Source organism: Diachasma alloeum, unplaced genomic scaffold (assembly GCF_001412515.2).
Source record: "Diachasma alloeum isolate Michigan unplaced genomic scaffold, Dall2.0 Dall_scaffold_00183, whole genome shotgun sequence".
In the NCBI taxonomy this organism is placed as follows: domain Eukaryota; kingdom Metazoa; phylum Arthropoda; class Insecta; order Hymenoptera; family Braconidae; genus Diachasma; species Diachasma alloeum.
Genome location: NW_021680349.1, coordinates 1,082,188 through 1,105,912, shown reverse-complemented (window position 1 = coordinate 1,105,912; position 23,725 = coordinate 1,082,188). Strand labels below are relative to the sequence as shown.

At 36.4% G+C, this 23,725-nt stretch overlaps 1 protein-coding gene across 1 annotated transcript in view; it reads left to right on the top strand.

Moving 5' to 3' along the window:
- The first annotated feature begins 16,349 nt into the window (after nucleotides 1–16,349).
- LOC107047225 (LIM domain only protein 3) overlaps nucleotides 16,350–23,725 on the top strand; it is a 38,862-nt gene continuing 31,486 nt past the window's right edge. The window contains exons 1-3 of the mRNA XM_015269978.2: nucleotides 16,350–16,453; nucleotides 17,625–17,762; nucleotides 18,197–18,322. Coding sequence (XP_015125464.1) covers nucleotides 16,365–16,453; nucleotides 17,625–17,762; nucleotides 18,197–18,322 — 353 coding nt within the window. The 5' untranslated portion in view covers nucleotides 16,350–16,364. The remainder of the gene's footprint in view (nucleotides 16,454–17,624; nucleotides 17,763–18,196; nucleotides 18,323–23,725) is intronic.

The following is a 23,725-nucleotide window of genomic DNA, read 5'->3' as shown; positions in this document are numbered from 1 at the left end:
TCAATCTATGTATTGCAATGAATTCTCAATACTTCATTCCTCCCCGAATTTATTAAAAACCCTATCAATTTTCGTCGATAGAAAAATTTCAGGAATAAGTTTCATCCCTGAGGGATACGTCTAAAGTATAAAAGAAGGGTGGAGGGGGCGGTTAAGGTGAGTTGAAAAGAGATGGTGAGGGTAAATTCGTCGAGCCACCGGAAACTACGTCTTTTCGCTATCGGACAAAAACGATTTATCATCCCCGGGCGTTCCATAGGAATATTGAATACGACAAGATAATCTCTTGAAGAGACGTTACCTCACTCCTGGATACGTTTCATAGTGCGGCCTTTTGGAACACAGAGAGACGATGTGAGAGGGTGGAGGATGGCAACGGCCGTGCTTAATGTACCGCGAGGCCCCGATAAGCTGCCACACTGTTGTGACGTAACCTTCTGTAGTTTTTGTCACAGTGACTAACCAAAGAGAGTGCACGTACCCGCAGGACGTTTAACCTTCAGTTTTAGGAAAAAATCGGAAACAATGCGTTTTGCTACTGAGACTAGATGTTTATCTAATTGTATTCATCAAAACGAATAATCCATCCATCCATGATATCCTAATTTATTAATCAATTCAAGCATTAATTTAGCAAAAATTTAGACATTTTTAATAAATTTTTTCATCATCTTCAATTATTTTTTCTTTAAAACGATTTTTTTTATAAAAATAAAGAAATAGTATGTTTCGTAACGAGTGCAAAAAAGTGTTTTTTGGCGAGTGGGGGGTTTATATCACGAGCCGAAGGCGAGTGATATAATCCCACGAGCTAAAAAACATTTTTTCGTGAGAAGACCCGGTAAACCGCGATTCTAACCTCGCTTCGCTCGGTTTGATCGCGGTTTACGGGCCTTCTGACGAAAAATTGCATTCATCACACGGTCCAAAAGTATTTTCTGACGAATGTGATTATAGGCCTCGCCTTCGGCTCGCCGAAGTCGCCTAAAGCCACATTCGTCAGAAAATACTTTGTGGACCTTGTGATGAAAATAACTATTTTACGAGTTACGAACAATATTTTTCATCACAATGTGGCGGAAGTTCACTTTTTGTCACAGCGTAATGAAAATATTTATTTTATTGAAACAAAATAAATCGTTTTCATTTCAAGCTTGAGTGAATTAATTCAGGTGAAATATAAAAATTTCTAATGATTTTTTTTATTATCTTCGATGATTTTTGCTTGAAAACCATTTTTTAATAAAATCAGAGAAAAAATTGATTTTTTCAGACCATTGATAATTATATTTATGATAGAATTGAATTAAGAAATTTTATGTTGACTTGTGTTCATTTCAAAAGTCTGAAAAAATATACCGTTTCATTTTTAAAGAATTAGAGAAAATATTTTGCGCAAGATCTGATCAAAAAACTTTTTTAAAAATCCTTTAAGAATGTGAAATTAAACGACAATCTTACAAATTGCAACTGCAAGATTTATTCTCAATTTTATTCATTGGAATAGGTCAACGATTATTTCTCATACCGTAAGAACTGAAAAGTGTAATATATCATAAAACATAATATTTAATAACACTATAAATGAACAGAACAATGGAGTATTGTCTAGGATAATTTGAGCGGAATGAATGAATTTCTCATCATTTTAAAATTACGTTGAATCGTATTTATCCAAAAATTTAAAAAACGTGAGAAAACTCAAACGGAAATGAAATTCCTCAGACACAATATTTTCCAAATGTGTTATATCCCCACTCACTGGGGCTTTTCCACTCCCATATGAGCGTCAAAAGCCATAAGTGCAAACGCCGTTGGGTAAACACACACGTAACACGAAGAAATCCCCATAAGAGTGTGTCTAGCGGCCGGCGGCCACCACCCACCCATTTCCAGTATAATAAAACCATTAAGACTGATCCTCATACGTGAATTCAAACCGTATAAATATCTGTTGAGATCCCTCACCGTCGTTTCCCCGCAGACAAAAATGAAACGAAAAAAAAAACTGGGAAACTCGTGAAGCAAAAATCCAACACACGTGGATTTCACTCGCTATAAATCCAAACTGGGATTTTTTTTCGAGGATCAAGCGCCTGTCCCTCGAGTCAAACTCGTTCACGCTGTTTGGATCAGTTGTTTCTACGTTTGTGGCACTGTCAAAGTGCGTTATATAAAACCATTTATCTGGTTTTTTCGCCGCTGGATGACTGTCTTTATTATTTTTTCGCTCGGGGGGAAAGGAAAAATCTCTGATGAATTATTGAGAGACTCGTCCACTGGGCGAGCTCTGTTTATGACCGGGCGAGTGCCATAAATGGGTAGATAAAAGGGAGATGATAAAAAGAAATGTTTAACTATTAGCATAAAGTGCTGATAGGAAAATTATGTGCATAAGTTATTTATCTTATTCATAAAGTGGAGAAAAAAGTTTTTATCTTCTGTAAATATTTGAGGAGGATATTTTATTGGGTAGGAACTAGCAGAGGTGTTGTGTGAAGAGAATACAAGTTTTTCATCAACAAAAATGCATTCTCAATTCTCGTAAGAAATCATTTTGGTGAAGCGAGACACTCGGGATTTTAAACCTGCAGAATTTGACAGAATCGTTCCTAGGCAACAAAGCTATCGGAAAATATCCGATAATTTTAAAGCACTAGTGATATTACTACTGAATATTTCTCTCCGTGCAATTTTTTCGCCCAAATAAAACTCTAATACTCAAAACTGTCACCTCCAAATTTCCATATCGTCTGTACCCTGTCTGATAATACCGAATGCGCATTGCTGACAAGGTTGTACGGTGTGCGACTGGCCTGCAACGATAATTATGTACAGGGAGGAGACACTTGCTTGGTCAGCCTTTGCTTAGGTCCTTTAATGGGGTCGGATCAGCAGGGCTCTCAACAATTATTCCACACCCCCAGCCTCTTATCTACACTTCCTTTAAACTCAAATCTTTTCGTCGCGACGTGAAGAAAACACGAGTTTACTCAGGGTGTAAGCAGAAGCCGACCCCAGATGCTCGGGAATTCGAGAGTTATTTACCCTCGAGGGGGAAAAAAACGAGGGGAGTGGATCGATCCTCGAAAGAATCAACAAGTACTGAGGTCCGAGAGGGACTTCATCCCTCAGGGCGATATATTAAGACCGGAGGGGGCTTCAAACATGTGGCAGCTTCACTTCGGTGATCAAAAGTGGGTGACAAGTGGGGAACATTTTTTTACAATTTTTTATGGTTCAAAGTGAAAAGTTTTCAATTGGATAATTCAAGATGAATATTTTTATATTGGAAATAAATCAATTTAAAGCCAATTATTTTATTATGTTTATTAATTTTGTTTATATCGATATTTATTTATATTTAAAATGAATATTTATTTATTTATTTCAACAGATTCTTATCAAGTGATAATTCCATTGAAATTAAAAGGAATTCCTTCTTTAAAAATTAACAATTTTACGGAAAAAGTTATGAAAACTGTGAATAAAACTGTGTGTGTAATAGTTTTCATAAATTTTTCTGTAAAATTGTCAATTTCAATTCAATTACTCCATGAAAATTGATAGAAAGTGGGGAATTTTCGTCTATTTTACTGTTTAAAAATTTATAATTCCCCTGAAAATCAATTAAATGCTCCATTTTTCAATAACAAAATGTCCTGCAATTTCACTGGAACTGTTATTCAATAAAATTACTCGGGATTGAACAGAAAATTGATTCAAAATTTTTTAAAAGTGTCCTTCAAATTTCGAAGACCCACGAATATCATTCAGTCTCTCAACTGTCGTCCTCATTGTTTATTCCCAAGAGGCAAATTCCGCCATCAATCATTGAACAACATCCCCGACGGTACGGAGGCTGGTCAGAAGCCCTGGCGACCACGGCCACTCTCCGGAGTTAACCCCACCCCCCTCCGGCAACCTGACAAGCGAGAAAGCTAAACCGCCTCATGGTTTTGGAAGATGCAGAGCATCAACCCTTCGCACACCGAGAGCTACTAATTCAACGCACCATCCCTCCACTACTTCCTCAGGAATATGCCAGGCGTTTACCCCCGCAAACCCTGAGCTTTCGTCTTAAACCGCAGCGTCTTGGATGAATACGAGGGCTTCCGTTGGTAAATCATCCCCGTGGTAACTTAATCATTTGGCTACTTGGGAGGGTTCATGAAAATGCTTCATGAAACGATGAATGTGAATAATGAAGAATGGAGAAGCTGCTGGGTAGAATTAATGAGACAGTTCACAATTCTTTACCTCAAATTTGAAAAATAGATTTCGATGAAAATTGGAATATTGGAAAAACCTTGAAAATTAAATGGAAATCATTAAATTTCAGTCTGTCGTCTCGAATTATTGATCATTAAGGATACCCAAGTACTTTGACTATTTTTTCTAAAAGTAAAATGCTTTGCAGATCTGAATTTGAATCTCGACATTGAACCGTTAGAAAACATTTTAAAAATCTAAAAAAAAATAGAAAGTTTACTTGTGGAGGAAGATTGATGAAATAATTTTTGAAAAATTACAATGTTTGAAAATTTCGAGCATTTTCTACAAATAATTTATAAACAATGAATTTTCCACCATAAAACCATTTGTTTGAAATTGTAACAAATTCATTTATATTCAGAATTTTTCCAGAAATCAATTTCATGTCTGAAAAAATCAGATTGCAGACTTTTTCTAATTTTAGTCACGCAATTTTATTGACAAATTTGATGATTGAAAATTATTAAATCTATAGTGTCTCCACCAAATTGGATATCCTTAAAGGCGGTCCATCTCCCTCGAATTCTGACTATCGCGGGATTTTCTCCCTTGAATCAAAAGCGAAATGCCATCCAGACGAATTTATTTCATATTCATCTGTACCTAAAAACCTACAAAATTATTGCTGGAAGATAATTTTCACTATTATACCATCCACGCCTGTAAAATTCTCAAATGATATTTTTCAAAACTAAAAGCCCCATGAACGAAGGGTAAAAATCAAGTAATTAATAAACATTCCTGCGCGATGCTTGCCAGGAGCATCCCCCGAAGGGAATGCTAATTAAATCATTATTGAAATTACTTGAGAAAACACCTGGCGAAGTGTTCTCCTGTAACTATTCCAATATGAATGCAAAGGCATTCCGCCCCCTCCCGAAGGATTATTTCAAAACTTCAAAGCCGAGTATTTAAAAATTGATGAAAAAATTTGCACTAAAAACCGGTCAATGAGAGCTGCATAAACCCGCGTACCTTTCGGTATTGATAATAAAAGTTAGCCATTACCATTGTTCACTTCGCCAGACTGCACTCGAAATGGCGTGGGTGGTTGGGTGGTCCAGTCGCGTTTTGTCTTTTGTTATGAATGGGTCCTTATCTTGGACCTGGTCCGTCAACCACCGGTTTTGTCCTGCCGCACTGTCTGCGTTTTGTAAGGAGTACAGGAAACCGGACACGCCAAACGTCTGGACAAGTCCAACTGTTCTTTCATTCCTCTCCTATCCCCTCTCAATTGCACTCGAAATCATTTCGCCTAAATTTCAACAGAGAAGTAATGTTTGGGGATCGAATGAGGCGCGAAAATACACGTTTTTTCCACCGAAAATCAACCCCTCGTCATCAGTGGATGGGATTTCAGCCCTCGGTTCTAGGGATGAGGGTTGGGATTAATATTTTGGGTGACTTTCACTCCCTCGTGTGGGACTTCAGGAAGCCACAGAGACGTGGAGATAACTCTTTTTTCAATGTTCAAAGGGGCCATTGTGTTTTTGAGAAGAGATGGAGAACAAAATTCATTGTCTTCGGGTTTTTTCAGGGGAAGTAGAAATTTTGAAGTTGATGAAATTGAGGGTTGAGGGGTTTTATTGAAAAGGGAGGGAAATTGTTGAATGGAGACTAAATGTTAAGTTTTAGGAACATGTCACTGATTTTCAAGAATTTGTCATTAATTTCCAGGGACATTAATCATTAATTTAGCGAAACGAGAAAATGATTTACGTCGACTTGGCTCTTAGCTTGGTTTTCAAGGAGTAGCTTCGAATTCAAGGGAGATAGCGAAATTTTCGTGAAAACCTTTTTTGTAGAGCGAATTGATTGCTATAAAAAAGATATAACAAAAATTTTTCCATTTACCTTGGATTTCGAGATATTAATTGAAATTATCCCAGTGAATGTGAATGATTGCTCAATATTGCGTATAATTTTTCTGCAACGGAGAATGATTTTATTACTGAACGGATTTGATAAAATTTTACTTCCATACGTCCCCACAATCTTCAGATGGGTGTAAGAAAAAAGAAAACCCTACCGGTGTGGGAAATTTTACAGTGCAGGATTTTTGCATCCATTTTGCATATTTTTTCATTGAATTCCATTTCGTTCCACGATTACTTTTCGTACACTGTTAGAAATAAAATGAAATTGGATGGATAATTGACTACCAATTTGAGGACTGTGACACTGAATGCGATTTAGGGGGGAAAAAAAATGAAATTTCAGGTTTCCCTGGAAATTCTGTAAAATTCCCAAATTTTAAGGGGCATAAAGACAAAAATTCCTTAATTTGTTTGAATATCCAATCTAATAGGAATATTCAGTGTCAAATTGCATTGAATTTTCAGTTCTGTTTGATTTTTCCCCGAAATTCTGAATTTTCAACGACAAGATTTCCTGAAATTTCAGTGGAATTGGAACACGATAAAAATTTCCGGAATTTGGCACAGAAAATTCAGACAAAATTTTTTAACACTACACTGAAATTTGCCACAATTTTCTAGGTAATTTTTATCCAACTTTTCTCTCCCCATACAATTAGAATTCATCAAGCGAAAATAAATAAAATCCTGTGCATTAAAAATCGACGACAAACAATTTCATCCCCGGCGACAATGTCCAAAGAAAGCTCTTGAAATTCGCTTCATCGGCTCAAATATCGTCCACACAATACACATACACTTGAGTCTAGGTTCACTCGTCCGTATATACGCGTGCTTAATGAGAACCGGTGGCTCGATCACACGCTACATCCCTCAGTTGACCACTCTAACCCTCTCTCACTTTCCCTCCCAACAACTCCGAGCCGTCGTTCCGGTTAAAGGCTAGGGTTTGTGCGATGTAAATCAGCCGAGTGGTCAGCCCGCCTGCACTTGCCGCACATTAACTTACCCCCTACCCCCTGGCAACTTCAACCCCCCAGTGCCTCTTTACAGTGGAACAAACACCACCACCTGAGATTTATTTCTTCGTGCAAATGAAAAACAAAAAAAACAGGGGGAGAAAAAATGGGAGAAAAATCCTCAACATTTTAACTCCAACAAACATCGAGGGATCGATCCTCGGTGAGTTTCTGCTGGGGACACTTACAAATTAGCCAATCAAGTACTAATCCCCCTTCTTCTGGTACACCTACATCCCAATTGGCCGGCGTACCCCCCTCCCACCCGCAAATACTTTAATCCGTCCATTAATCCGGGTGAAGATAAAAGTTTCCCCAGTAGTCACAGCCCTTTTGTCGTCCGTCCATCGTCTCCCCCCGCCGCTACAGTCACCCGCATCACTGACAACTGGCACGAAATCGTTCACTCTGCTACTGGCGTATCGATGACAATCGGCCAGTCTCATTTACCGATTAATCGTACGAAAATGGGAGTTTAGGGGCTGACGTCGGTGATCTTTCGATTTGGCGGTGCTTTCTTTGGGTTTATTTCGCGAGGGGAAGTGGTTTTTTTCGACATTATTTCCTTGAAATAAATGAGATTATTGAAATATTCTGGAAATGGGGGCATATCGTTAAATTTCAAACTTCACTGAAACTTCAATGAAATCTCAAATTTTTGATCAGCAAAAAGACGAGAATTCTGAAACTCACTTGAATTTTCAATGTAAACGTGAAATATTCAGTACCAAATGGCGTTGAATTTTCAATTGATTGAGAATTCTAAAATATATTTCCATGAATTTTCCAGATTTCTGTTAATTTTCATGGGATAATTGAAGTAAAATTCACAGTTTCCATTGATTCGTCGCCAAATTGTGAATTTTCAATCACAAAATTCCTGGAAATTTCAGTAGAACTGTCACTTGATAAGAATTTCCAGAAGAAAGAAGAATTTCATATACCAGAAATTGCAATCATAAATCTCCAGTCTAATTAAATTAAAATTATTTGTTTTTTCATTCATTTTTTCAGTTAAATTCAATTCATTCAACAAGAGGATAATAGTTTTTCCTTTGAAAAATTATAAAACAAACTGGACTGTAAGGGCTAACGTCAGTGATACTCATATTTACAATTTTGCCTCTTTCTTTTTAATTCGTCAAAAAAACTGTCCCTTCAAATTACTTTCGTGTTCCATTTTCCGAGTAGAAAAAATCAAGATGAAAAAAATTGGTAGAAATGGATCAAATGAACGAAATGAAATAAATTAAATGAAAAATATTGTAAAGAAAATCATTTAATTCCCAACGCAGAACAATACTTTTTGATTGACCGAATCCCTAAACTTTCAATCCCCTTGTAATTATTTTCCTGATAAAATAATTCCCAAAATTGATTTATTTCCCACGATTACCATTTAGTTCAACCCATAAAAAAAAATTAGACTGAGGGGGAAAAAGGGTGAGTGAGGTAGACATTTGAATTTATGTCTCACATCTTCGTGGGCCGTCGGTGGCGATTTTTTACACCGTCACTACTATATACACTGGACAAACAACAATAAATATATTTTGCGTACATACACGAGGGGGCAGTGGAGGAGGGGATGAGTCTCTGAAATACATGGGATCGGCATGGCGAACTTCCGTACGAGCACGTACGAGCATAGCTTAGCGTAATCTGACTGCACACCATCCCTATTTCAGTATGTGCCCATTCCAGGGGGAGATACCAATGATCCCACACCCCTTGAGCACCACAAGTATCATCACCTAAAAGAATTTCCCGTGTCCATCTGAATTTTTGTGGAGATTAACATCTCGTAGAAAAAATAACAACAAAAATTGGAATGAAATCCTCATAAAACTTGAATCAATAGAAATTTGAATGATGTGAAGGATTCGTTAATTTTGGAAATGACTTCTGGAATTGAATCGAATATTTTGCATTCAATAGCCTTAGCATTTTCGCGAAAAAATGAGAGATTTCAAAATTGAATCATCAGAAAAATCAGATTAAAGAAAATTCGCTGTGAATAATTCTCTACTTAATTTTAATGTCATCTGACTGAACACTATTTCAGTCCGATGCCACTTTCTTATTTTTTTCTTTTCTTTTTCGATCGCTATTTCAGTATGTGCCCATTCCAGGGGGAAATACCAATGACCCCACACCCCTTGAGCACCACAAGTATCATCACCTAAAAGAATTTCCCGTATCCATTTGAATTTTTGGGGAGATTAACATCTCGTAGAAAAAATAACAACGAAAATTGGAATGAAATCCTCATAAAAGTTGAATCAATAGAAATTTTAATAATGTGAAGGCCTCGTTAATTTTGAAAATGACTTCTGTAACTGAATCTGATATTTTGCATTCAATAGCCTCAGCATTTCAGCGGAAAAATGAGAGACTTCAAAATTGAATCATCAGAAAAATGAGATTAAAGAAAATTCGCTGGGAATAATTCTCCATTGAATTTCAGTGTCATTCAAAATGACTTCTGTAATTGAGCAAGACAGTTTGCGTTTAACAGTTTCAGTATTTCAGTGAAAAAAGTGAGAGATTTTAAAATCGAATTAGCGTGGATACTCTTAAAAAAAGAAGACACCACAATTTCGAATACTAATGGGCAATAACCATAGACAACAATACCATTAAAATTAATATTCCCATTGAAATTTTCCGAAAGATTAGCTTCAACCTCACGTTGAAACAATATCAACAAAAATCAAAGAAACAAATCATCATAAAAAAGGAACATGGTTTATGACAATTCCAATATCACTCTTCATTCAATTTTGGAAATGACTTTCATAATAGAACAGAATACCCTCCCTCCAATACTCATCATTTTCTGGACATAAGCTTCAACATTTTCTTGAAATCACAAAAGATCCCAAAATGAAGTCATCAGAAAAATGAAATTAAACACGATTTTGATGAAATAATTAAACTTAAATTATTCTAAAATCAAATGAAATGAATGATATACCAATAATAATGAAGAATAATCAATTAAAAAATTTAAAAACATTAAATTATAGTAAATTATTGGAACAAATAATTAAAATTTAATTATTCTTCAATTAATTCTCAAAAATTCTTCAAATGAGTTAAATCACCCCCTCCATCAAACAGAATACCTTCCACCCCCAATTGATACATCCCCCCTCCCAAAAAATCAAGAATTCAAATGAATCCCCCCAAAAAACGAAGACACCATAATTTCGAATGCTAATGGCCGATTATACACGTAATACGGTTTTTGTGTGGGTCTCACGTGTGACCACGTTCGCAGGAGCTTAAAACATCCCTTAAATTACCCAGCCATTAGTAGTGAGGGCCGCCTCCCCGAATGCCCAGCAAACGAGGATTTCAGTGTTGCCCTCCTCCCCGCCGAGATTTATTTCATGCGAAATATCCCCCCTCCCCGCCCCCTCCCTTCCGCAGAAAAGGGCGAGAATTACGTTGTTACGAGAATAGAAGTTAGGAAAAGGGTTCGAGTGCTCGTGCATACCAACGACTTTTCTGGGAGTGGAGTGAGCCAGTGGCAATGCGTAAAGATTTTCAAGATTTCCTTTTTCACCCTCAGATTATCCAAACACCCTGTGAATTCATGGAATTCCAAAAAGAAAAGGGATTTTAAAGGAGAGGCGGAGAAGCTCGTTATCGGTCTTATCTCCTTAATTTCTTCAAAGTGGCTACTCCAGTTGGTGAATAAAGAGGATAAGGGGTGGAGGGCGGAGGGGGAGGGGGAGAGGAGTCGAGGGCGGGAGAGAGAGTGAAGGAGAGCGATTTTGTGAATTTAAACAGCCCCGGTATTCTCTGGATAGGGATAAGGCCAAGGATTAAACTCACCCTGTTTCCACGAAAAACCATTCCTCCCTCGATATAATGTCGCACAGACTCGGTTACGCTTTCCTTCCTTCCTGTGGGATAAAACAAAACACTGTAGCTTGAGTATATTAATGCCGGGCTTAATGTTACCCCCGTTTGCTAATTAATGGACTCACCGGATGTTTTAAAAAAAATGAAGGTGAGTGGGGAATTAATGAGAGATGGGCGAGCATATCTTATTTTTTTTGGAAATTATCTTGCTGATGTGGAATGAGTTGGAATAGTAGATAAAAAATATCCTGAATTGCGAATTTCATTAGAAACATTTTTGAAGTGAAATTTTTTCATTGGAAAAATTGACGAATTTCATGCCGAATGAGGAAAACAGTTTTTTGTATTTTGCTTCGGTAGTGTGCATGATATTCATGAAATTCAGTCAATCACATGTCTTTCTGCCAAATTAGAATGAAATTTTTATATTTTCAGTGGGATATCAAAGCTTAGGTCAACGAGTATTTTGTAATTATTTTAGTGTTCTAACTGTGAAAGTCTGACGCTTGATTTGAACCGTTGGAAAACGTTAAATACTTGTGAATAAAATAGAAAGTCTATTCTGTGAGAAAGATGTATAAAACGATTGAAAGATAAAAAAATTCAATGGAATTGCAAATTTTTTAACATCAGGGAGATAAAAATTTTCCAATATACTTGAATTTCAATTAAAAAATGAATTCATGTAATTGAAATTTGAATAATTCCAAAGTTAAGAACATATTCATCTGAATTTCCCTGATTTACAATCATTTCCATGAAATAATATAACTGACATTGAAAAATGGCAATTCTCAATGTCAAAATTCCTTGAAATTTCAGAGAAACCTTCACCCAATAAAAATTTCCAAGAATTGATATTATTGCTATTATTCATTACCAAGAATTATATGCAAAGTTTCATTCAAAACTTTTTGACATCCTTTTGTTTATCATCTCACACAAAAAATATGGAGCATAATCAATGCTAGGATCAGCACAACCCTTCCCCAATGAATGTCCTCACCCCCCTCCCCAAAAATAGGGCGAGATAAGGATAACCTTGGAGACTAGCTGCCTCGACCTATTAGGCCTACATCCACTGTCTCATTTTTTCCATGAAATAATGGAACTGACACTGAAAAATGTAAATTCTCAATGTAAAAATTCCTTAAATTAATAGCAAAATAAAAATAAAAAAAAGTCCTTAATTATCCCGAAATTTTTATCCAAAAATTTTTGACATCCTATTCTTCATTATCTCACAAAAAAACAGAATCAATGCTAGGATTAACCCAACCCTCACTCGATGGATGCCCTCAATCCTCCCAAAAAAATAAGAGCAAAATCTTGGAGTCTATCTGCGTCGATCTATTGTTTTCCTCCTCGCGAGTGGGCGTAGTCCCGCAGTCTCATTTTTTTAATTTCCCGAGTCTCCTAGGAGGTTCTAGGAGATGATAGCCCGGAGGGTGGTGCCTCCACGTTGGGGCGGGGCCTCAGGTGGCTGCAGAGAGCCGGCGCTGCAGCTCTCAGATTCATCCGAATGCGTCTCAAGAAATTCTCACTTTTCCCCAGACTCCACCCGCAAAATTTTCTATCACTCATAATTGAAATCTCAGTGTTTATTTGATCGAGAAATTTTGCATTGTCTCATCGGGTCACGGGAAGAGGGTCTCTGGAAAGTGCTAGGGATAATGTATATATCGGTTACACTGCGGCAATATACAGTGGTTAGTGGTTGATGAACGCGCAGCGTGACTAATCGAATTAACGTTGCTTTGAGGATCAGGGGCCGTAGATGATCGGATCACGTGGCCGATGGACGAATTGCCAACGATGCGAACCACTTCCGTATGTAGTGCCATTCCCAACTACCCTCAGTAACTGCCTATCTCGTTCCATTCTCTCTTGGTTATTATGGAGTCGCCTTGAACCATCAGCCTGCACCGGCGAGCATTTACTTTCGATTAAATTCATTTGGAAATATGATGTTGCTGGGTTTTTTAAACTGGCAGGAACAGAGACTCGAAACTATTCATTTTATTTGGATTAATTGGGGTGGGTGTTGACGGAAAATTAATTCATGAACTCTATACACATTATTGAAAAAATTTACCTGAATTTTTCAGGAAAAGACCGTGAATTTAAGGGAAGAAAGTCAATGGAATTTCGAGTTTCTCTGAAAATTTGCATAAAGTCCTAATTTTTTAGCGGCAGGAAAACGGAAATTCGAGAAATTACATGAATTTTCAGGGAATTCCTTTAAAATTCTTGGAATCCCAGAAATTTTGAAACCATTCGGTGGAAATTCAGAGCAATCTGGAATTCAAGGAGAGATTGCCTGAATTTTCCTGATTTTAGATTCGTTTTCTCCGAATAATTAAATAGAAATTTTCAGTTCTCTTGGATTTTTTCATGAAATTATGTTACTTGTTAGAAATTTCCAAGACGCTTACCGGAAATTTCAAGGGAAAATGTTTAACAGTGCTTCATTGAATTTCCCTGAACAATTCGATGGAATTCCAATTGTATGAATAACAAGAAGACACAAATTTCCCAACTTACTTGAACTTTCGGTCGTAATCCCCGGATTGTTAAAACATTTAAAGCAATTCTGACATAATTAATCAAAACATAAATATTGTTGATTTGGATTGACTTTTACGGAATATTTAAACTAAAATTAATCATTTACATTAATTTTTCCATCAATTGTGAATTTCCAATGACAAAATTCCTTCAAATTCCAGTAAAACCGTCATTTCATAAAAATTTCCAAGAATTGTACCGTAATTTTCGGCTAAAAAATTTTAATCGCTAAAGAATATTCTTCATTTCTGTGAATTTTTATGGAATATTTGAACTAAAATGTACTGTCTCCCTTAATTTACCCATCAATTGTGAATTTCCAATCACAAAATACCGTCAAATTCGCTCAACACCGTCATTTGATAAGAGTTTCCAAAACAATTCCAGAATTTTCAGTCAAAAAATATTAATAGCGTAAAGAAAACCCGTTTTCTTTAGTATTTTCCCTGTGAAGTTTGCACTGAATTCCAAGTTATTTATTCCACCCATTTTAAGAGTTACTTTCGTACTAAATTTCATAGTTATAAAGGACAAAGCTTTTGTACAACCACAACGATTCGTTCTGTGGTAACTGAAAGTACATGAACAAAGTGAAAATCGAGTCTAAAGGGGTAGGTAGGTTTTGACCCTAGAGTCGAGAGAGGGTTCTCGTACGCCGCGGAGGACTGCCCGCAGGAATTCCTGCGGTCAGATTCCGACGGTTGAGTCTTCAGTATCCGAGATGGACTCGTTTAAAATCCACATCGCGTCTGAAGTTATTGCCGACTGACCCTTTTTTTCACCTGGAATTTGCGTATTTTCGTGCCGTCATTCCTATATGAATTGAAATAAATGCAGGTCTGAGTTTAATATCCGGATCAAAGGGCTTCGGGTAGATTTGTTTGCACGAAACTTGGGTTTCAGGAAGATATTAAACACTGGTTAATATTGTCCAGGATGTTCGTGCAATAAAACGACAACTTTGCTCATAATCAAAGTTCAGTGGCCACACTACAGTGTTGGAGGAATCGCAAACAGAACTAAATCTAAAAGCACTAAAATCTGGTCTATTGTCCGTTGAAATTCTCAGGAAGTACATGTTTTCAATTTTCGACATGAATTATTCAACGTAAATGATTAATATTAAAAACAATTTCACCTCATGTAGAATTCAATAAAAAGGGAGAGATGCAAATGTTAAACATTTTCTACTGAAGTTTCCAGTGACAGTATTGAAAATTTCTAATAAATAACATTTCCAGTGAAATTTCAAGGAACTTTGTAGTTGAAATTTGTAAACTGAAGTTTAATTATTTGCGGGAAAAGGGATAAAAATTCAGGAAAAATCAGAGAAATCTCTCCTTGAATTTCAGATTTTTTTTGAATTTTCAGGCAATTTCTTTAAAATTCCTGGAATTACAAGAATTTTAAATGATTTCCCAGAAAATTCGAGGGAATTTGGCACTAAATATTCATTTTTACTTGAAAATTCATGTAAATTGTTGAATTTTGGTCTTCCTGCCGCTAACAATTGGGACTTTACTTGAATTTTCTGAGAATTTTCGCCCTTGAATCAAATTCAAGATATTTTTTCGGAAAATTCAGATAAATTTCTTTAACAGGAGGGGAGGGTGGGATAAAATGGACACTTGAGACTTTTTTTAAATTATTCAGAACTCAGAAACAAATTTATCAATTGAGCTCAGTTTAGCCTCGTCACAAAGGGAAGGAATTGTTCTTTGTATTGAAAGAAAAATTATTAAATTTCATCAACATTTCACCCCTTCATTAACATTTGAAAAAAAGTCAAAAGTGTCCGTTTTACCCCAACCTCCCCTACAGGAATAAATCTGAGACATTGAAATTCAAACACAATACGGTGACAATTTAAATAGTGAATGCAGTGGTTAGAGCAGCAGACGCGTTACCCAGACGTTTGAATCAAATTTTTTGTTGAATTAAACTATTGATTCGCATGAATTCGCATATTTTTTCTCAAAAAAATCTACACGAAGAGAAAAGTTGGATAAAAATTACCTAGAAAATTGTGGCAGACGTAATTCAATGAAAAAATACCGGTTTGAGGCGGGTATTTTACGAGTCGATCGATAAAAAAAATTAAATTTTTCCGAACGCGTTCCAGAAAAATTATACGTAATACGGAGCAAATATTCACGTTCACTGGAATAATTTTTGATGAAATGCAGGGATAAATTTTCCAGATTTGTCACAAATTCCACTCACGATTAGTAAATGTTTCCGGTCAAAAGGCGAAAAATGCGCTATTTTTGTCGCACTTTTTCCCCGATATCGAGTGAAAAAGTACTGAAAATCGAGTTGCACCCGACTTTGTTTACCCCATTCGCCCAAACTCCCACACATCCGAATATGGTACGGGTCAAAACTAATTCGATTCTAAACTCCTCTCTGACCACACCACAGAACGCCCCCGCACTCGGACACAGATGGCACTAAACCGCCGTTAAATTCTCAGTGTCCCTACCCCCTTAACTCTAATTACTCATAGACAAACTGAGAAAGCCACGGATACCGGCAGCTGCCGTTGAAACTTGATAAAAGCAATATTCAGACACATTCTGACGCTAGCAGTTGAGACAGATCAGCATTCCAGATTTATTCGCCCCTCATTTTCCATCCAATGACTATTAATACAATTGGCGAAGCCCGCCCGAGAATTTCCGATTATCCTCCCCTTCAAGTAATTCATTTCTCTAATAATTAATCGACTGACTTATTCATCAGGTACCGCGAGATGACGATGGACGTGAGCAAGACGGAGCCGAGCAAAAATGGGGCTCCTCAACAGGAGTGCGCAGGATGTGGAAAACCAATTACAGAGAGGTAAAAATTGAATCTTAGAATATCTATTCGAGGGCTGAGGATTTAATCAAATCACCAAGTTGAATTCATTTTAATTTATATATCAACTGCATTTAATTATTCACAAAACTGTGGAAACCGTCGTTTTCGAATTTAGAAATGTAAAATCGACTTGATGGGAATAATTTAATTCCATGAGGATACATCAAAAAAGAAACTCGGTGGAGTATATCCGTAAGAATTCGTTAAATCCAGAATAGAAATTCCTGATGGCCGAAAATTACTCAGAATAAAGAACCTATCGTCTTCAGTGGATTATTTTTATATGAATGATTTTTCCCGTCCGAATTTCAACCTATGGAATGCAATATTTGACGTTTTGGCGGAAATCTTCATTCAAAAGTTCATGTTTTCAGTGTAAAAGACAATTAGAAATGGGGAAATTAGACCTATTGCTTCACATTTGGGTACGAGGAAGTGAAAATACAATTCAGTAGTGAAGTGGTAAACGGAGATAAGTCGCCTTATCCCCCAGTTGAATTGTTGAGAAATATTTCCGAATCTAAGGGAGATAGCGCAATTTTTGTAATTACATTTGTTGTAGCATTCAATCGGCTCCACAAAAAAGGTTATAACAAAAATTTTTCTATCTCCCTTAGATTTTGAGATATTGATTGAAAACTGGTCAATAGTCAAAATTGACTCATCTCCTTTTACCACTTCGCTACTGAATTATGATAAATAAATGTGTCTCAAAATATATTCTACATGACGTCCTTAGACTTTGTCGTATTGCCTGGGATACTTTCCCTGATATTTGGGTCCATGACAACTAGAGTACAAATTGAGAATTATCCAAAATTCTGGAAATAATTCTCCTCCCAGTCCACTGGGAAATACAGCCGAAGGGAATAATCAATCAAAAAATTAATATTCAGTAACAATTTACTAAATTAAATTTTCAAATACTTGAAGATATTTTCCTGAAGCTCTTTAATTCTTCTTAATTTTCATAGAATAATTGAACTAAATTCCAATTATCGAAATAATTTTACTTCCAATTCACCGCAAAACATTGTGTATCCAATTTGCTGCAATCAAATTCGAAGCACAACCTCCTCAAAAAAATAACTCACCAAACCGCTCCGAATAATCATGTTCCAATGAATAACGACATTTTCCGCTTCACCAGATACCTCCTGAAAGCCCTAGACATGTTCTGGCACGAAGACTGCTTGAAATGCGGCTGCTGCGACTGCAGACTCGGTGAAGTAGGCTCAACCCTCTACACAAAAGCCAATCTGATCCTCTGTAAGCGCGATTACCTCAGGTGAGTCAGTAAAAACCAATAAACTCGTACGAGACAAAAAAAACACATCCAATAACCCGCAAATATGATATCGCCAAATCGAATTTAACAGACGAGTTTGCTTTATTGAATGCCAACGCAAACTCCGAGATGATTTGCTCTACCAATGTGAATGATATAATGCGAGTATGTAGGGTGTTTTATGAATGGTATTTCTGCATGAAAATGGAAGTGAACGGAATACCACCGGTTGGTGAGTAAATAAAGTGTGTTGAGATTACGAAACTCCCGAGGGAATACACGCAGGTGGCATTGTGAGTTGGGGACTATTGGAGCTGTGGCCTTTATTAATAGCCCCAATATTTGAAGAGAACATTAGGGCATTGTCATCCCCTCGTGTGTGCCAGTTTATTGGTTATTGTTGTCTCAGCAAATGAAATTGAATGTTTTTGCAGATTGTTCGGCAACACTGGATATTGCGCTGCTTGCTCCAAAGTTATTCCGGCGTTTGAAATGGTCATGAGGGCTAGGGCCAATGTCTATCATCTCGAGTGCTTCGCTTGTCAACAGTGTAATCACAGGTAGGGTGCACGGAGATGAGGAATTTTTATTAATTTGAGAAACAGGTGTTTGGATTTGAAATTCTGCCATTTTGGATTCAATTTGCCATGAAGTCGTCTGTGAAATTTCGTATTCGTTTTGGAATTCAGGGAAAGTGAGGCTTTTAGAGCAGACGATCATTAACATTTTCATAATGCACTGTTAGACATTTTTTGAAATTTCAGTCACAGCGGCATCTGAATTTTGGATGTTGGGAGGTTGAGTTCAATTTCAAATGAAAATGTTCACTAAATTTCTTATTCGTCTTGAAAATTCAAGAAAATTGGATTTTTCATGTTAAACAGTCATTGATTTTTCAATGAAAGCTTGAATTTCCAAACTCATTGTAAAAATTGAACATCGCATACAATTCAATTTTCAATAGATTGAGAATTCAGAAGAAATGTTGCCTGAATTTTCCAAATTTTCAAGGTTTTTCAGCGCCGTGTGGACCTGAAAATCGAGAACTACTCGAATATCCAAGAAATTAACTGACTCGTCAATGAAGAAATATACAGAAATTTCATGTAACTTTGTCGTTGTTAAAAATTCCAAGCTTTTTCACTTGAAATTTCAAGAGTAATTCTCTATCAGTGTGAAGATACTTTCCGAAGACAATGTCAATTCAATAACTCAAATGTGCTGAATTTCAGAAATAAGATTGTCTTGAAATGAATAAGACACAATTTGTTTAAGTACAGTTGATACAGAATTTCTGAAATTCTCTTTCACTGTTGGAAAGTGTAAATTTTATGAACAGGTGAGAATTCATTTTTAAGACGATATTTGGACTTTCAAATTATTATTAATTATTTATATTTGCACTTATTGAATTCTATTTAGGGGAGAAAACTCATGGCATGTCGAATTTAATTAAAAATGCAATGGAATTCCAATCTTTTCAGTAGCCGAAAGACAAGAATTGCAAATTTAAGGATATGTTTACAATTTTCATGAAATAATTGATGAGGAATATAATTTCCATTGATCTGTTCACTGAATTGTGAATTTCCAGTGACGAAATTCCTTACAATTTCCAGTAAACCTATCGCAGATTAAATTATTTTTAAAAAATAGACCTGGAATTCCAGCCAAAAATTATCAACACTGTAGTGTAATCCGGAGTTTCCCTCCAATTCCGATTTTTTTCAACTAGAAACTTCATTTCTGTGTACAAGAATAATAAAGCAATCATAAGAGAACAATGGCAGAATAGGTTGGCGATGCTTTGCTTGAGGTTAGAAGATTAATTTATTCCCCTTGATATCAAATATTCTCACTAGAATTACTCGCAATGTTTTCCGTTAAATTAGGAAAGATGATTTGCATCTGACGTGTAACTCATTCAACTCTCTTATACCCAAGTTGCCAACAGTTGGGGGAGTGAAACTCTGACTTTCGCCTCAACGCCCGTCCGTCAATTATACTTGCCAGATATAGTCGGGCTCGAGATGCGAGATCTTGAGTAGCACACATTATACGAATGTCTGAGTTCGAGAGGGAAATGGAGGAGTGAGATAAGTTGAAGTGTTGCCAGTTGTCAGGTGGAGCAAAATGTGGAATTGTTACTCAGAGAATTTTTTTTTCATTTCCAGGAACATTTGCCTCATTTTCACGAACATGTCACTGATTTTCAGGAATCGATCATCAAGTATTACTGATACTGAACAATAACTATAATGACCTTGATCATTAATGATTTTTATCACTGAAATTTAATGCTTGATCGCCAAAAATTATAGATGAGTCCGTGAAAATTGGCGACTAAATCACAGAATTCCGGAATCACAGAATTTCAGAATTTTGCACTCACTGAATTCCACAATCGCAAACCCCTAATAATTCGGAATAAATTCCTGAAAATCACTGACATGTCTCTAGAAATGGGTGACATATTCCTAAAAATCAAAATTTTACTTCCCCGTTCGTGAATCTCTAATAACTAGGGATGAATTCCTGAAAATCAGTGACTTGTCCCCGAAAACGAATTTTTTTTTCTCTGCGTAAAACGAAAAATAAAATCTCACCTGAATTTTCCATTCTCACCGCTAAAACATTAGTCTTTCCGTAAACTCTGACATTTTAATGTCACGTTCACGACATTTTCGTGACCTTTCGCATAAATTAAGAGCCTCCCAGTGGCACGTGATAATTAAATCGCCTGAAACTTCATGCAAAAAAGATTGTATGGATACAAAGTACAGGCCTTAGCTAACCGAAACGTCGAAGGTGCATTTCTTTTCGTTAAGATCGTTATCCATTTTTCGAGCCCATTGGGCTTCAAGGGCTTTCTTCATCCCCAAGAGGTAAAAGTGGTGGTTGACCGGCTATGAGGGTTGCCCACAGCCAGGAAACGGATATGGCCGTTGGGGTCACGCGATCGAAGGCTCTTGAAGCTCGAGCATAAAACACCTGAAGTTGTTTAATCATACACTTACAAAAAACCGTAGGTTGCAATAGTAACGCACTTCTTGTGGAGTTATCCTTTTTCTCGTCGACTTTTTTTGTTCTTCATCTCGGGTGCTTTTATGGGGAAAAATTAGTGGGGCTTCCGTGCAATGGGAAAACATACAACGTAAAAATGGTAACAAAGTATGAAAAGAAACGGAAAAGAAATTAAAGTCAACGACTTTCGGTGGGAGCATAAAGTGTAAGGGTTTCACGTCCTCCTGACAAAAAAATATACAAAAATTCACGTACGAAGAAATTTAATAGAAAAACCTATCGAATTCTTTAGAAAATTCTATTGAATTTCTATTAAACTTTCTATTAGTTTTTGGCTGATTCTATTGACATGTTCAATAGAAAACATTCAATAGAAAAAGTCAACAGAATTCGATTTTTCTATATAACTTATTCTTTTCATATATTTTCTATAGAATTTGCTCGACTCAAATTTTCCGTGTTTTTTTCATTCTATTTTTCTTTTCTTCTCATCAAGAAAATCAAACAAAAAAACTTAGAAAATTTGAGCCGAGGAAAATCTATAGACAATATCTGAATAGAATAAGTTATATAGAAAAATTGAATTCTATTGACTTTTTCTACTGAATATTTTCTATTGGACATTTCAATAGAATCCGTCAAAAACTAATAGAACAGTTCAATGAAAATTCAATAGAATTTTCTAACGAAGTCGATAGGTTTTTCTATGAAATTTCTTCGTTCGTGTTGTTTTCTAAAATTTGTAAAACATTTATGAATGTTGCAATAAATATATGATTATCAGAGTGGAGAGTGGGGTGAAACCGGCCGCTTTGAACGTTAAATTTCTCCCAGTCAAATGATGCGATTGAGATAAGTCAGCTGAGTTTTCGAGGAATATCTCCGAATCAAAGGGAGATAGTGGACTTTTCGTATAAACCTTTTTTGTTGCTCCCAATTTTCTCTACAAAAAAGGTTCTAATAAAAATTTTGCTAGCGGTCTTAGATTCCGAGATATTTATTGAAAACTGACCAAAAATAATAATGCGAATGAATTTCGAGTATTTAAATGTCAGGATTAAAAGCAGCCTTAGTGCAACTTTTTTCCTCTGCTATTTTTGCAAAACAATGTAAACTTGAGGAGTTCAGGCGCGCTGGGGGCTGACCGTCGGCCATTCTGCATCCGGTGTCCCTCCGGGTGACTTCCGTTCGCGTCACCGTCACGCATTTACCAAAGTGTAACAACACCCCCACCAAATACACATGCATATAAATATACTCAATGCCGTACGTAGTTGTATACTTAGGAGTAAACTCAAGCACTAGGTGGAACTCTCTCACTCACTTGGTCTGAGATCTCCTTTCACGATTATATTCAAATTAAATGCGGACTCCCAAGCGGTAATATACTGCCACCAATTTAGCCACACGAGGGCGTCCCGTGGGGGCGCTTTACGCTGCCTATACCTCTTCTCACTCGAGGCCCTCATCCTCTGGCAAACCTCTCTAAACTCGTTTCCAGTTCAATTGTTTCGTTTTGTCACACCGAGAGAGCACATTTAATATCTACTCTCTTTGAAACTAAATATTTTCAATTCTCGGGTGTTTTTGTTTCTCATCGACATGTGTTTTTGCCTGTGAAAATAGAGGTGGAGGAATTGGAGACAATTTTTTCGGGAGTTTTCTTTCATTTTTTCACATGGAGAGAATAAATTAGCTCGCCCGAAAAACTTTAAATTTAATATCTTTCAGGAAAATTAAAATTTTGTTGAGATCAACTGTTCAAAGAAAAGAATATAATCTATTGTACGACAATCATTTGATCTGAGAGAACTTATAGATTTATGCCGCAGAAAGAATACATTAATGAGGAAAGAATATTTTTTCCCTAAAACAAATTGTCTCCTTGAAATTATTTAGTTCTGCCAATAACACAGTTTTTTACAAGAAAATTGTAGTTTCCTCTTGAAATTATCATTTGTTTCATGGAAATTATAAGTGTTTATTGGACAAAGATATCCAATATTCAATAACATCCACTTGATAAAACCGGAACGAAGAACAATTCAGTACGAGAACAATTCAGTAGTGAAGTGTTAAAACGGTACAAGTCAATTTTGACCATTGACCAGTTTTCAATGGATATCTCGGAATCTAAGGGAGATAGCGAAATTTTTGTTATAACGTTTTTTGTAGAGCCGATTGAGAGCTACAATAAATGTAATCACGAAAATTTCGCCATCTCCCTTAGATTCGGAAATATTTCTCAAAAACTCAACTGGGAGATAAGTCGACTTAAATCGTTTTACCGCTTCACTACTGAATTGAACCCGACTTAATCCAAACGAAATGGATTCCATGGTTTTGTCTATTATTTGAAGCTTATAACTTAATTATTCCAAGTTCCAAGTATTTATACAGTGCAATCCAATTTATTTAATGTGTAATTGTCTAAAAAATAATGAAAATTTATTCCTATAATTAGGAAATAGTACACCCAATACAAAAATTCTATCTAAATCAATTTCTTCCTGAGGTATCGGAATTCGACATTTCAAAAAATCGTCTCAACAATTCACGTAATAATGGTGCAGTGAAATCTACCTTTTAAAATTATAATTCAAGAATACAATTCATTGCATTCGAGTGCAAAAATAGTCCTGCATTTTTCTGTCCCCGTAGTGCCGTCGAAACATATGTTGAGCGTTCGATAAAACGCCCGGAAAAGGGCGGAATACAAAAAAAAATATCGAAACAATGTTTTCGGTTCCTACAATCAATGAATATGACAAGGAGGGCTAAACTACCGGTTTAACGTGACGGTATCGCGTTCAAGCGCCGCTGCATTCGAACACTGGGAGGCTTCGGTTGCATTTTCAATGGTGATAATCCAAACGGTTTGGGTGTCTCTCGGTTGGAAAAGGGTGAGGGAGGGCGAGGGGCGGCGTTGGGGGGGGGGG